This window comes from Ochotona curzoniae, unplaced genomic scaffold (assembly GCF_017591425.1).
Source record: "Ochotona curzoniae isolate NIBS_2020 unplaced genomic scaffold, NIBS_Ocur_1.0 scaffold_2587, whole genome shotgun sequence".
Classification (NCBI taxonomy): domain Eukaryota; kingdom Metazoa; phylum Chordata; class Mammalia; order Lagomorpha; family Ochotonidae; genus Ochotona; species Ochotona curzoniae.
Genome location: NW_024467096.1, coordinates 15,639,647 through 15,653,598, shown reverse-complemented (window position 1 = coordinate 15,653,598; position 13,952 = coordinate 15,639,647). Strand labels below are relative to the sequence as shown.

General features: G+C 39.8%; 1 protein-coding gene across 5 annotated transcripts in view; it reads right to left on the bottom strand.

Moving 5' to 3' along the window:
• VPS8 (VPS8 subunit of CORVET complex) overlaps nucleotides 1-13,952 on the bottom strand; it is a 239,556-nt gene that overhangs the window by 112,614 nt on the left and 112,990 nt on the right. For all 5 annotated transcript variants that reach the window (XM_041002876.1, XM_041002875.1, XM_041002877.1 and 2 more), the window contains 3 exons: nucleotides 9,616-9,687; nucleotides 4,942-5,061; nucleotides 3,479-3,535 (listed from right to left, as the gene is read on the bottom strand). In XM_041002876.1, the coding sequence (XP_040858810.1) occupies nucleotides 3,479-3,535; nucleotides 4,942-5,061; nucleotides 9,616-9,687 (249 nt within the window). The remainder of the gene's footprint in view (nucleotides 1-3,478; nucleotides 3,536-4,941; nucleotides 5,062-9,615; nucleotides 9,688-13,952) is intronic.

Here is a 13,952-nt window from a genome sequence, read left to right as displayed (position 1 = left end):
CCATCTGTTGAAAGTATCAGTTTGAAATAACATTATAGAAAAGCCACTGTTGGGAGTTGGTCTTTCCAACTCACTAGAGGTGAGTTAAATTTTCAGGAATTTTGTAAGTCACTTACTAAACACAGGTGTTACTAAAAACTAAAATATACACATTTACAATTATATAAATTAAATTAGAAACATGGGTATAATCTTAAAAATTACTATTTTGTAATTGTTTTATCACCATATATGTCCCTCAAGGTTATTTATTTACTTCTGTTGTAACTGTATCTTTATAACAGAAATTTTACATTATATATTACAGTCTCTCTCTCTCTTCCTGACCCCACGTTCAGTGACATCACACTGACAGATTAAAGTAGTTACAGTGGAAGAATTTACAGCATGGAAATTGGAAATTAATGTTAATCACTTTAAATGCTTCCCAATGTTATGTTTTTAATTTTTATTTTCAAAAGTCAGATATACAGGGAGAGCAGAGACAGAGAGGAAAGTCTTCTGTCCAATGGTTCACTCCCCAAGTAGCCACAACGGCTGGAGCTGAGCCAATCCAAAGCCAGGAGCCAGGAGCCTCCTCCAGGTCTCCCACGCAGGTGCAGGGTCCCAATGCTTTGGGCCGTCCTCAACTGCTTTCCCGGGCCACAAGCAGGGAGTTGGATGGGAAGTAGGCCACCAGGACACCAACCAACACGCATACGGGATGCTGGTGCATTCAAGGCGAGGACTTTAGCTGCTAGGCTACCATGCCGGGCCCAAACATTACTTTTGTAAAGGGTTGTTACATTTTAAATGGGTGGGCATTTGGCCTTGCAATTAAGGTCTAAGTTAAGGGGCTCACATCCTCTATCAGCGAGTCTTTGGCAGTGTCCTGGTACCTGATTCCAGCTTCCTGCTAAGAAGCACCCTAAGGTTGCAGACAGCTCAGTGTTGGATGCCAGCAACCCACAAGGGAAATTAGGGACTGAGTCTCTAGTTCTTGGCCCAGTTTCAGCTGGTGACATCTGGGGACTAAAACAATGGACAGCTTATCTGTCTCTGCTGCTTTCTCACTTTCTCTCCCTCTGCCTCTCAAGTAAAATGATTGTAAAACAAACACAAAAATATAAGAAACACAAAAATATACTGCTCACAAAACCCAAAATATTTAGTCTTTGTTTCTTTACAAAGTTTTGCAAACTCTGTGTTAATAAAGTGACAGAAAAAAAATTCATGGGAAAATTAAACGGACAAGTGTGCACGTGTGGGCCAGGCCTTGGGCACAGCACTTAAGTTGCTGCTTGAGGCCCCCACATCCCATGCTGGAGTGCCTGGTTTGAGTGCTGGCTCTCCGCTTCTTATCAGACTCCCTGCCAATCTGCACTGTAGAAGACAGCAGATAATGGCTCAAGTGTGTTGGGTCCTGGCTACCTAAATGTGAGACCAGGATTAACTTTCAGGCTCCCAGCTTTGGCCTGGCCCAAGTCTGACCATGGCAGCCAATCAGGAAGTGAACTTGCAGATGGAAGATCTCTCTTTGTCTCTCATTTTCTGTCACTCTGCCTTTCAAATACATTTTAAAAATCTTAAACATGCAAGTTTATAGTCATTAAATTGTGAATACAACAAAAATTTGAGGATATTTTCTAGCATTTAAAAACTGTTAACAGATTCAGTGAAAAACTCATTTCACTGATAAAAAGTTTTGACATGTCTCATCGTTGTGTTTTTATCACCTTCACTTTCATAAAGAGAAATATCAACCAACATTCATATCGGAGCTATAATTAACACAGTGGATGCATGCAAAGAAACATAATGTAGTATCTCACAAATATGTATAATTTTCACACTTAGAAAATTTAAGATCTATTCATTAATTTAAAAATCAGACTTAGATAAAGAGACAAAGAGACAGAGAGAGTCCCTGCTGGTTCACTCCCCACATGGCCACAACAGGCAGGCTGAAGCCAGGACTCAGGATCTTCATCCAGGTCTCCCATGTGGGCACAAGGGCCCAAGCACCTGGGCCATCTTCGGCTATTTTCCCAGGCACATTTGCTGGGAGCTGGATCAGAAGTGGAGCAGCCAGGATTAGATCTGCTGGCACTGCAGGCTGTGGCATGATGTGTTATGCCACAATGCTGATTCTAACACCAACATTTTCTAATGAAAAATATTAATTTTTTGAAGCAACTTGTGAAACATTCGTGAGCATGTCACTCAAAAAGATGAAAACAATACTGTAGAAGCAAATGTTAAACACCAACAAATGGTATAAGGAAGAATTTTAGATAGGGGAAAAATTGGGTGCTAATCTCAACTGTGACTCTGAGGAATTTACTTATATGCTTCTGTAGTTTTAAGGTGAGAGTGTGGCCATTTTGCCTAATGGTTAAGACACTGTTTGGGACACTGACTTTCCATGGTGATATGCCTGGGCTCTGAGCTTGAGTTCCTCCCATTCCATTTCTTCTTAATGTGCACCTTGGAATGTAGTTGGGTCCCAGCCAACTATATGGAACACTGCCTTGAGATCCTGGCTCCTGGCTTCAGCCTAATTCAATGGTGGCTGTTGTGGAAATTTGGCAAGATCTGTTTCTCTCCCTCTTTCTGTCTCTCAAGTTTGAGCAAAATTAATCAAACAGTAAAATAAGGAGGAAAATCTAGATAAAAGCAAATGGGATACATTACTCTTTAAATTCAGTATAATTTAAGAGATACACAAATCTCCGCCACTGTTGTTTTTCTCCAGTGTCCACAGCAGTCACTGGGCTGCAGTGGTCAGAGAACGGGCTCAATACTGCTGTTCCATTGTCTCTTCCTGAGTTTCCATTTTCCAGCTGTGCATTATCCCCACCAAAATAAATGAATAAGTAAGTAAAAATCAGCACAGTTCAAACTACTTAATTCTTGCAGTTTCCTTATCTGACAAAAGTTTGGCTATCAGTTGTAAATGAGCGGGCTCTCTTAGTGGTCATAACTACTGTGGGTAAGCTTTCAAAGAATTCTACTCCTTAGGAAGTGACAGGGAAACAGTAACTGTGTCCCATTGATTAGTGGAGACACAGACATCCATAACCCTGTTGTAGCGGGACTTGAGAGCACTTCTAAAAGTTGAACGTGCCAATACGCAGCACCCTGGAACCTTCCTAACTCAGGGCCGTGGCATCTAGTAGCGGGTACCAGAGCTAAAGGCTCTCCTAGGCTGCAGTGCTAGCTGTTGCTACTTGATGGGTGAAGTAGTGTTTTTTGATGCTATGTTTGATGAAAGATGAATCCAGTTAGCCAAAGAATATAGTTTGAAAAAAAAGCTTCTTTCAAGGGTACCTCTCACAACTATTCATGCTGTTTTCTGTGTGCTGCAGCCTTCAGCTCAACACTAGCGACTGGCATGAGTCATTCTCTCCTTATGTCTACTGTGGCCCAGCATAGCACAGGAGATATTTTTTTTGTCCTACTCTGACTTCTTTCTGCCAAGAGTTCGAGGGGTTTATACCTGCTGTCTTTCAGAGTGTCGAGAGTCATCATCAGGACTACAGAGGAATTCAAGGACCTGGAAAGACAAAGTGTGTTTATTGGACACTGAGATGCATGCCCTAACACTGCACAGTGAAAATAACGCTCACAAAGCTTTCAGAATCACTGCTCGTTCACACGCAGCCATAACAGATCATAGGCGTACGGTATCTTCCCAACTGATGGGCCAAGTACACGAAACATCAAGCTCGGGGCCCAGCAGCGTGGCCTAGTGGGTAAAGTCCTTGCCCTGAGCATGCCAGGATCCCATATGGGCGCCGGTTCTAATCTCAGCAGCTCGCTTCCCATCCAGCTCCCTGCTTGTGGCCTGGGAAAGCAGTCAAGGGCAGCCCAAAGCCTTGGGACCCTACACATGCGTGGGAGACCCAGAGGAGGTTCCTGGCTCCTGGCTTCAGATCGGCACAGCACCAGCCATTGTGGTCACTCGGGGAGTGAATCAACACAGGGAAGATCTTCCTCTCTATCTCTCCTCCTCTCTGTATATCTAACTTTGCAATAAAAATAAGTAAATCTTTAAAAAAAAAAAGAAATATCAAGCTCAAGTGTGTCAACAGTAGTCATCTTAAACACTTCTTTAGTCTTAGAAACAAAAATAGAAGACAGTGTCATACACTAACTTTCAGTTCCCTGACACCATGGACCTAGCAAAGTACAGACTTTCATCTGTAGTGTAGCTGCTTGGATTTGAATCCTAACCTTACTAACACTTAGTAATAACATTCATTGCTAAAGAAAATAAAAGAATCTGTGCCTATATGAGTGACTTAACCTCCTCAGACTTCGGTTTCCTAATCTGCAAAATGGGAATAACTTCTACCTCACAGCTTGTTGGGAGGACTGCAGTAACACATGTACTGAAGGCTCTGAAGCAGCCTGAAGCGATGAAGTGCTCCTAAAGGTCAGACAGCATTAGCTACTTTTTTCATATTAAAAAAAAACAAAGTATTTCTTTTGCCACCTATGGAAGTGTAGGAGATATTTAACTGGGATCAGAAGACACATTCAGAATCAAAGCAACTGGTAAATAAAGTCATATTTCCCCACAGTAATCCCCACATGACTGTCAGCACGGTCTTTCTTACTAGTACAACCGGCGATGTACAAATGAAAAATTTTCGAGCAAAGAATCCTATGTAATTTAGAGGAACAGAATAACTGAGAGAGCAGAATTTTAATACACCAATCTCTACAAACCCTACTCCTCCGCAGTTACTAGGCAAAGTCATATGGACCAGAACACATTAATAAAACATAACGCACACACACACACACACACACACACACACACCCCTGAATAGGCCTCTCACTGGTAAGATGCTATCCCAAAGGTCTATTCTATTAACGAACAATGTAATCCAGTGAACTTTTCTGAGTAGCAAATGGAGGACACAAAATTCAAGTTTTTACTGTTAAAAAACTCACCTGATCAAAAAGTGTTCTGTTTACAAACAAGGTGTTGTCAGGCTTTGCAAGTTGACGCGCGAGAAATGTAAAGAGACATCCTACTTGAGATGGAGTAAAATCAGAATTTTCTACCATAACCTGAAGAGCAAAAGAGAACATTTACTGCATATAGCAGCTGGTTTGATGCAAAAACATATACAATTAGAAGGGGGAGCCTTATTACTGAAGATTCATAAAAAGATTCTTTCATTGTACGAAAATTAAGTTCAATACCATTTAGAGAAGGAGTTGTAACAATAAGTATACTCTGAAGGGGAAACATTTTTGTGTTTCTGACAAATTTCTAGTACAACTTGGATGAAAGATGAATTGTTAGAGAGGTGCAAGTAGGATTTCAAAGAAATATTAATCATGTTTCCCTCTGGAATTCTTAGAGGATCCTACCAAAACCGAATTTAAATAGTTCTGGTAATAACCTGTACAATCAACAAAGGAAGGAAACAGCTGCTTTGTGGTTTGAGAGATTGCGCCACCGCGCCGGGCCCTATGAGTGCAGGTAATCCACAAAAAGACAGCTTTTATGTGCACAAATTAAATGTTTTTGGTCGTGACTACAAGTGGTTCCATGAAAAGATGGTTCTGTGTAACAGGTGTTTTACAATTACAGCTATCAAATCCCAGTCATTCACCTGCTTTAATGTGTTGAGCTCCTAGGTACCCAGCATGTGCAAGAGGCTTTGGTAAATGTTGGTAAGGGAATTATGAACTAGAAATGAAGGTAAGGCAGGTAAATTAAATCTTAAATAAAAGGCAAGATAGGATCAGTACTATCTTAAATGCAAGGTGATTATAGAAGCACAACAGAGAAAATCTCATTCACTAAAAGAAATGAGAAAAGCAAATTTTAAGCTAAGCTTTAAGACCCAAGCCAAACCTTTACAAGGGAAAATGAAACCAGAGCAGGTAAATCAGGTGCACTTACAATAGCATGGAAAATAAATAAATAGGAGTTGGTGAAGGGAACTGTAGGTTCCACCAGAATGCAGCAGAATGAACCGGAAGGGAAAATTAGATTGAAAAGGAAGATTATGCCTTAGCTGTCATCCTAAGCCCTAAGGAATCTGAATTTTATTTTCTAGGAAACTGGAGAGCTGCTAAAGGCCATCAATAGAACAGCTGGTCAGGATCAATATTGTGCTTAGAAAAATGATCACGCAAGTCATATAAAGTGACAGAAGGAAGGCACAGAAGGCAAGGAAACAAAAACGCAAATGATCACAGTGGTCCCAGGAAGAGACACAAAGGAGTTCTGCACCGGGGCAAATGACAACGAAAACGAACGGGGAAACAGTAAAAGGTATCAGTAAGAGGAGGCAGGACAAGTATTCCCACTGTGGAAACATGTGGGCAACGGAGCAATCAACAATGTTATATAAATTTTGAGCCTGACTTTTGGCAGGTGGAATACTGGCATGATTAACTAAAGAGAGAACATGGAAGATGAGAGAGAAATACTATGCATTGTATGGACTTGCTGAATTCACAGGGGTAAAACTTCAACAAATTAGAGGGCAAGATCCTGATAAGTCTAATACAGAATCCATGTCTCAACCTTTTATCCTCCATTGAAAGATAAAATATTTCTCCTAGTATAAAACTTCCTTTAAAGCCTAACCTTTGACCTACTCTCTTACTCTGCTAGCAGAATATTTTCTTTTGTCTTTACTGCATTTAGTCCAGCAATCACGATTCGTTCAAGAGCCTAACCATTCAAAGAGCACAGGGACAGTTCAAGTTAAATACTTCCTTTTTCTTTCCCACCCTTCTATCCTCCATCACTATACACTCATAAATTCCGCTTCATAACTTTCCAAGAGATTTCCACCACAGCTTTAAATACAACATGTTCTCTCTTTTTCAGGTGAGTCACTTTTTTAGTTACTCAGAGTGCTTCTCTGAACTTTAACCTTTATTTTTGCTAAATGTAAACATCTAAATCTGTCTGACCTTGAGTATATCTTTTTAAAAAGTTAAAAAAATTTTTAACATTTATTTATTTGAATTGGAAAGGCAGATTTGCAAAGAAGGAGAGACAGACAGAAAGACCTTCAATCTGCTAATTCACTCCCTAAGCGGCTGCAAGGGCCAGAGCTGAGCTGATCTTTTTCCGGGACTCCTACACAGTTACAGGGTCCCGAGGCTTTGGGCCGTCCTTGACTGCTTTCCCGGCCACATGCAAGGAGCTGGATGGGAAGTAGAGCATCTGGGACAATACCATTTGGGATCCTGGCACATGCCAGGCAAGGATTTACCCACTAGGTTATCGCACTGGACCTGAAAACACAGTTTTAATATTCACAGCCAACTTCCCTGCTACCTGGTGAGTGGTTAACTGGTTATCCTCTTATAAACTGTCCATTTCCTCTTTCAGACCTCTGTCATAAAACATGTTTACAAAATTTTCCGAGTAATCTTGTAACAAGTGCCAGAATAACATAATTTTCTCTAGCTCTGCAGGCATTCAGCTGCATGTAACAATGCCCATGTGCCTGTTCCATGCTCACTGCCTATCCGTGTTCACTGCCTCTAAAATAACTTTAAATTAGCACAACCATCAAAAACAAGAAAAATAATCCCAAAAGCTTCTTAGTGGACTCAAGGTAAATACAATTAAGATAATATACAGGAGTAACAACTCGCCAACACTAACAGGAAAGTACTTCATGAATTGTCATTTTGCTCATCTGGATCACTCTTCCAAGCTAGCATAGTTATAAATTCAAGTTCAAATTTAATCAGCCTACAAACATTTCTCAAATATATATTAGGTTCCAGGCATTGCACTGAACATGTGGGTATGCGAAAACAATGATTTAAAAATAATAATAATAATCTACTTTCAGAAAATTCGAGTTCAGTCAAGAAAATGTGCAAAAGGATTGTGATCCTGTGTGCTAAATTTAGCATAATGTTTTCTGAATATGAATAAAGGCCATCTAATTAACCTTGGAGTGTGGGGGAGGGCTCAGAAAGTTTCTCATGATATTTGAGTTAAATATTGAAAGATTCTTAGGAATCTGTCAAGGCAAAAACAAAACAAGTCTGATGGCTAAAGGAAGACCCATGCAGAGAACCTAAACCATGAAGCTGGTGCAGAAAGAGGAATGAATTTCAGTAACTGAGGAGTACATGCTATCAGTTTGGGTAGGTGAAAAGGAGCTTGGGAAGAGGGGAGCAACTCAAAGAAAAGCCAGGGACCAGAAAATACAAAAGCACCCTGAGCATCATGTGAAATGGTTGCGACGGGAGTAGCAAAAATGATTGTTTATGCTCCAACATCTATCCATCGTCTTAACTTAGGAACAGGCCTCCTTAGCTACACACATGATTACCCAGAGTACATACTATACCTCTCAGGCTTTCAAGCAACAAACGTGGGAAATAGGGTATATACAAGAATTTTAGTATGCAAAAACAGGGAAATCTTTGCTTCTCTCTCTTCCTACAGCCAGGCTGCACAGAATGCAGAGGTGATATATGGAACCTGAGCAGTCTTTAGGTCAAAAGATGGGAATTACACAATGGAACGGTAGCACAGAGGGAAGCTGCATCACTGTGAAGTTTGCCAAGGCACTACCAGATCAGGTGCCCTCTCTCCAAACTCAAGGCAAAACAAACTGCCAACACAGTCATACTACTGTACTTCTGCATTTTCTCTCATTCACAGAACACAATTCCAATGGATCTAATACAGAGCCATAGAATATAAGCTAGAGGAGAAATAAAATTACTAGTGAAAGGAGGATAAGATTATGAATGCAGTGATATCTTAGGGAGGAGGTATTTTGGAAATCTAAGCCAAAGTTCTGCACACTCACCACCTGGGTCAAAACTGGCTTTATCTGAGAATTTTACAATCTTGCTATCATATTCCTTATTGCCTATCTTCCTGTTAACAACAGCTAAAACAAAATAAAACGTATGTAAAGGTGCTATAAAAATTACAAAAAAATTACAAATGTGATAGAGTGACATCAGGTACAACTAGAGGGCATTTTAATTCTGATATCTTGTCCAAAATAGCCTAAAAGTCATTAAAAAGAAGTAACCTCCATCTAAAAGCCAGATACAGTGTGAAACCTATATACTTTCAAATACAAGACAAAATTGGCCTGCTTGAAGCTGTGCAGGTGGGAGGGGAAAGTCTCTCTTGGCATACATTCATTACCAACAGCTTGAACCTCAAAATAGGTTTACACTGAGCCTAGTGTGATTCAGATTAGGATGGTTTTCACGGTGTGTCACTTGTCTGAGGGGCCATGGTGAAAGATGGCACTGCCTTGGCAACAAGTTGGTGTTGGCATGAGACCTAAGATTCTTCGGATGAGTTATTTTCTCAAGGCACCATAAAGTTAATCTGTTGAAACACATAATCTTATTAACATAGTAATTTTCACAAAATGCATTTCACAAGAGTAATCTCCTATATTCCAATCTTTAGTCTAAAGCAGATATATTCTTTTTGAATGAATGGCTAGTATCGAATTTAGATCTTGAGAACAAAAATATAATACTAAAATTTTAAGGTACAACTTCAACATAACACTTTACAAGATTATATTAAGATCTGCTATAAGACAATTGTGTTAATATAAAAATCATTACAATGATATGTATTCTTTGAATTCTTACTTTCAACAAAATATCCACAATTCGTTGTTGATATTCCACAGCTTGCTTGTCATTTTTAAAATCTTCAAAAGTCTAAAAAGGGAGAAAGAAAATGTTATTCTCTGCAAATTTAAGAAGAAAACAAGCTATTAATTTCTTATGAATAAAATCCAATTCCCAATTAACTGATTTCCTCACCAGTTTTTAAACACCAAGATGTTTTTAGTAAGTAGAGCACAAATGACTTAATATGGCAAAGTATTTGGAGACTTAAACATAAAAAGTATAAAAATATAGTGGTTATCACACAACCAAAAAAGTGATTTGGGAAAGAAGCAAAATCTATAGCAGGGGAAAGAGGAGGGACATGGAAGAGAGAAGAGAAACAATAGTAATGGCAACAGGCAGTGTGAGGGGCTGATGCTGTGACAGTGGGTCGAGCTGCCACTGACAGTGTCAGCACCGCATAGGAGGCAGGTTCCAAGTTGTCCCTCTCCCTTCTTTCTTTTTCTTTCTTTTCTTTTCTTTCTCCTTTCTTTTCTCTTTCTCCTTTCCTTCCTCTCTTCTTCTTCCTTTCTTCCTTCTTTTCTTCTCTCCCTCCCTCCCTCCCTTCCTTCCTTCTTTCTTTTCTCTCTCTTTCTTTCTTTATTTTTATTGCAAAGTCAGATATATAGAGAGGAAGGTCTCCTGTCCAATGATTCACTCCCCAAGTGACCGCAACAGCCAGTGCTGCACCAATCTGAAACCAGGAGCCAGGAACTTCCTCCAGGTTCTCTACTTTAGCCGCTAGGCCACTGCACTGGGCCATCTTGCTCGCTTATATTGGCCTAGGGAAGCAGAGGAAGATAGCTCAAGTTCTTGGAGTCCCACATTCATATGGTGAATTCAAAAGAAGCTCCTTCTTGGAAACAGACTGGTCCAGCTCTGAAATTATAGCCCTTTAGAGAATGACCCAGTGGATGGAAGATGTCTTTCCTTCTAATTTTACTTTTCTTTTTCTTTTTTAAAATTAAAAAAAAACTTTTATTGGAAAGGCAAGTTTACAGAGAAAAAAGGATAAACAGAGAAAAATATCTTCCATCCACTGGTTCACTTCACAACTGGCCGCAAAAGCCAGAGTCAAGGCAATCCAATCCCAGGAGCTTCTTCCAGATCTCCCACGTGGGTGCAGGTGTAGTTATTTTTCTGAAATAAGTAAACAAACTACATAAACAGATAAAACAGACAAAGAAATTTCACAGCCCTGAACTTTCAAATTGTGAGCTGTGTTCAAACAAGAATACCTATTGTTCTTTTCATTTTTTAAGGTTTATTATTTATTTGAGAGGCAGTGTCTCAGAGAGAGGGAAGAGAGAAAGAGACCTTTTTCCCACTGATTCACTCCCCAAATGGCTTCCACTGCTAGGACTGGGGCAGGCCAAAGCCAGGAACCAAGTGTTCCATCTAGGTCAGCCAGGACTCAAACACTTGGGCCACTATCTGGTTCTCCCAGCCATTAGGAAGAAGGTAGATTGGAAGCAGAGCAGATAGAGCTTGAATTGGCATTCTACTATGGGATGCCAGCCTCGCATATGGTAACTTAATCCATGACACCTAATGTTGACCGCATACTTGCTTAAGTGGGCACTGAATTGTCTCAATTTATTAAAGTATCTTTGCATATGCTGTTCTATTATTATCATGTCCTGCCCCTCCTTTCATGTCCAGCACACAGTAGGTGCTTAACAAATGACTACCTGATTATCAAATTATATTATTTGCAAAGAAAAAAAAATACTTAAAAATTTTTTAGCTAGTCTGCCCTAGTGCCAGCTGGTGAAGTGCTGAAATGAATCACCAATGAGACAGGTGGAATTCAATGTGGAAACAGAGGTAGAACTCTTTCTGTGAGGTACCCAAGCAGAAGCTATTCTGGAGTTCACACAGGTTAACTTTGAGCTGACTGCAGATACAAGGTGAAATAGAAGGTGTTTCAGTTTTATGCACTGATTTATGAGAACCAAAAACTCTCCCCGTACCCACCCTACCACAACATATCAACCCTAGCCTCTTCAAGTGTAATGTCACTCAGCAGGTACAAACACAAGGAACTCTCTGCTAAGACAAGTGTTATTCAATTAAAACACAAAGTCATGTACAAGTAACATATGTATTTTTAAAAAATTCTTACAGCAGTGATGCAAATAAAAAGGAATTCTCTTAACCACTTTCTTGTTGGCAGCATTTTGTCACTATTCTGAAACAGATACTGGAAGCTTATTCCTATAAACATAATTAAGTTGTGATATACTACAGAGTGAATATTATGATACAAGCCACAGCATATTTTGGTAATCATTAACAACTGTCACCAAAATGGCATTATCATTGCTAGAACATTATCAATCCACAAAGATATTTCCAATTATGTAATATCTGTTAGAGGAAATAATATGGACACAAGTTCTAATGGAGATTAAAATATACAACAGTTTAAGTCACTGCCTGTAAGGCCAATATCCCACATTGGAGCACCAGTTCGGGTCCCAGCTCTGTTTCTGCTCCAGCTCCCTGCTTATTAATAAGCCTGGGAAAGGAGCAGAAAATGGTCCAAGTACTTGGGCCCCTGTCACACATGTTCCTGAAAAATGTTCCTGGTTCTTGGCTCCTGGCTTTAGCCTGGCTAGTCTCAGCTGTTTTGACTATTCAGGGAGTGAACCAATGGATGGAAGATAACTTTGTCTGTTTCTTATCATTTTTTCAAATAAATAAATCTTACTTAAAAATTTTTTAAAAATCTTAGCAGAAATTTGATGGCATTAGGAGATGGGGCTTTGGGGAGGCGATTAGACCATGAGCAGGCAGCTCTTGGACCTCTTGCTTTCTAGCCACGAGCACATAGAGGAGGCATTCCTCTAGAAACAAATGAGCCATTCCTCAACAGACACAGGGCCTACCAGGGCTGGATGTTGGGCTGCAGCCTCCAGAGATAAACAAGTAACAGAGAAATAAAATTCTACTGCTTACCAGACATTTGGGTTGTGGTATTTGTGATAGCAGCTCAAATGCATTAAAAATTAAGCCTCAGAGGGAATCTTTCTTAAAGAATAAGTCATGATATTCCTCTCCCTAACAAGCGTCAGTGACTACATACTGTAGTAGTATATAAAGTTTAAATTTTTTACTACAGATTACAGGCCTCTAAGCCTATCTCTACAGATTTGTTTCTGTATTCTTCTTTATACTTAAACATACAGCCATACTGAATTTTTCTTTGATTACATTTCAAACACCATTTCAAATATTCTTTCCCTCTGCCTAAAATAATACCTCTACTCTCCTCCTAATTTATACTCATCTTCGAGACTTAGCATGGGACCATCGTGTCCAGGAAAGCTTCTTTAACCCTCTGACACACTCTAATCGTGTCCCTGATACATCTCACACTTCCCCTGAGGCCTGCATTACACTATGTTATCATTAGGCATCTACCAGTGCAGCTCCTCTTCATCCACAGGACAGGAGTATATACTTGCAGCCAAGGCTGCGCCCCCCCAGTGAGCACAGCAAGTGGGATATTCCAGGTACTCACAAGGCTGTGCCCCCCCAGTGAGCGCAGCAAGTGGGATATTCCAGGTACTCACAAGGCTGCGCCCCCCCAGTGAGCGCAGCAAGTGGGATATTCCAGGTACTCACAAGGCTGCGCCCCCCCCAGTGAGCACAGCAAGTGGGATATTCCAGGTACTCAAACATACTTGTCAAGAAATGAGGGACTGTTTTATGATCTTATTTGTAGTCCTGATATTATAATTTGGACATCAGATCATTCCAAATGTATTTCAGCACTACTATAGACCTTAACAAAAATGAAAATTTGATAATTTTTTTTTCATTTCCTCTGTTACTCTTCTTAAATTCCCAACCCTGATTTCCAATTCTAAGTATCTCTTCTCATTCATATACATTAATGGCTACTACTTCCGAGTCAGGTTTTCAAATTAAATCAAGGAATGATATAAAAATCCCCTCACAGATATTCAGTTTTTAAAAACAATTCAGTAGTTTATGATGCCACTCAATTTATAAGAGTAGTATAAGCTCATTGAGGCAATTTGCTCTATTTTACATGGTCAATATTAATAATTAGATGCATTTTGTGTCTTTTTCCATTAAACATTGTATACATGTGTACATTTTACATATTTGTGAGCCTGCAACTTTTACTAAACATTGTAACATAAACTTTTTCCATGTTATCAGAAGCTTTTATAAAATAAGACTAGTACTATCTAGCCAGGAAGATAGCTCACCCTTTATTCTAGAGGCATTTTCATAGAGGCATCCTTGCTCCATTCAGCTGGTTATTCCCACGGCCATCA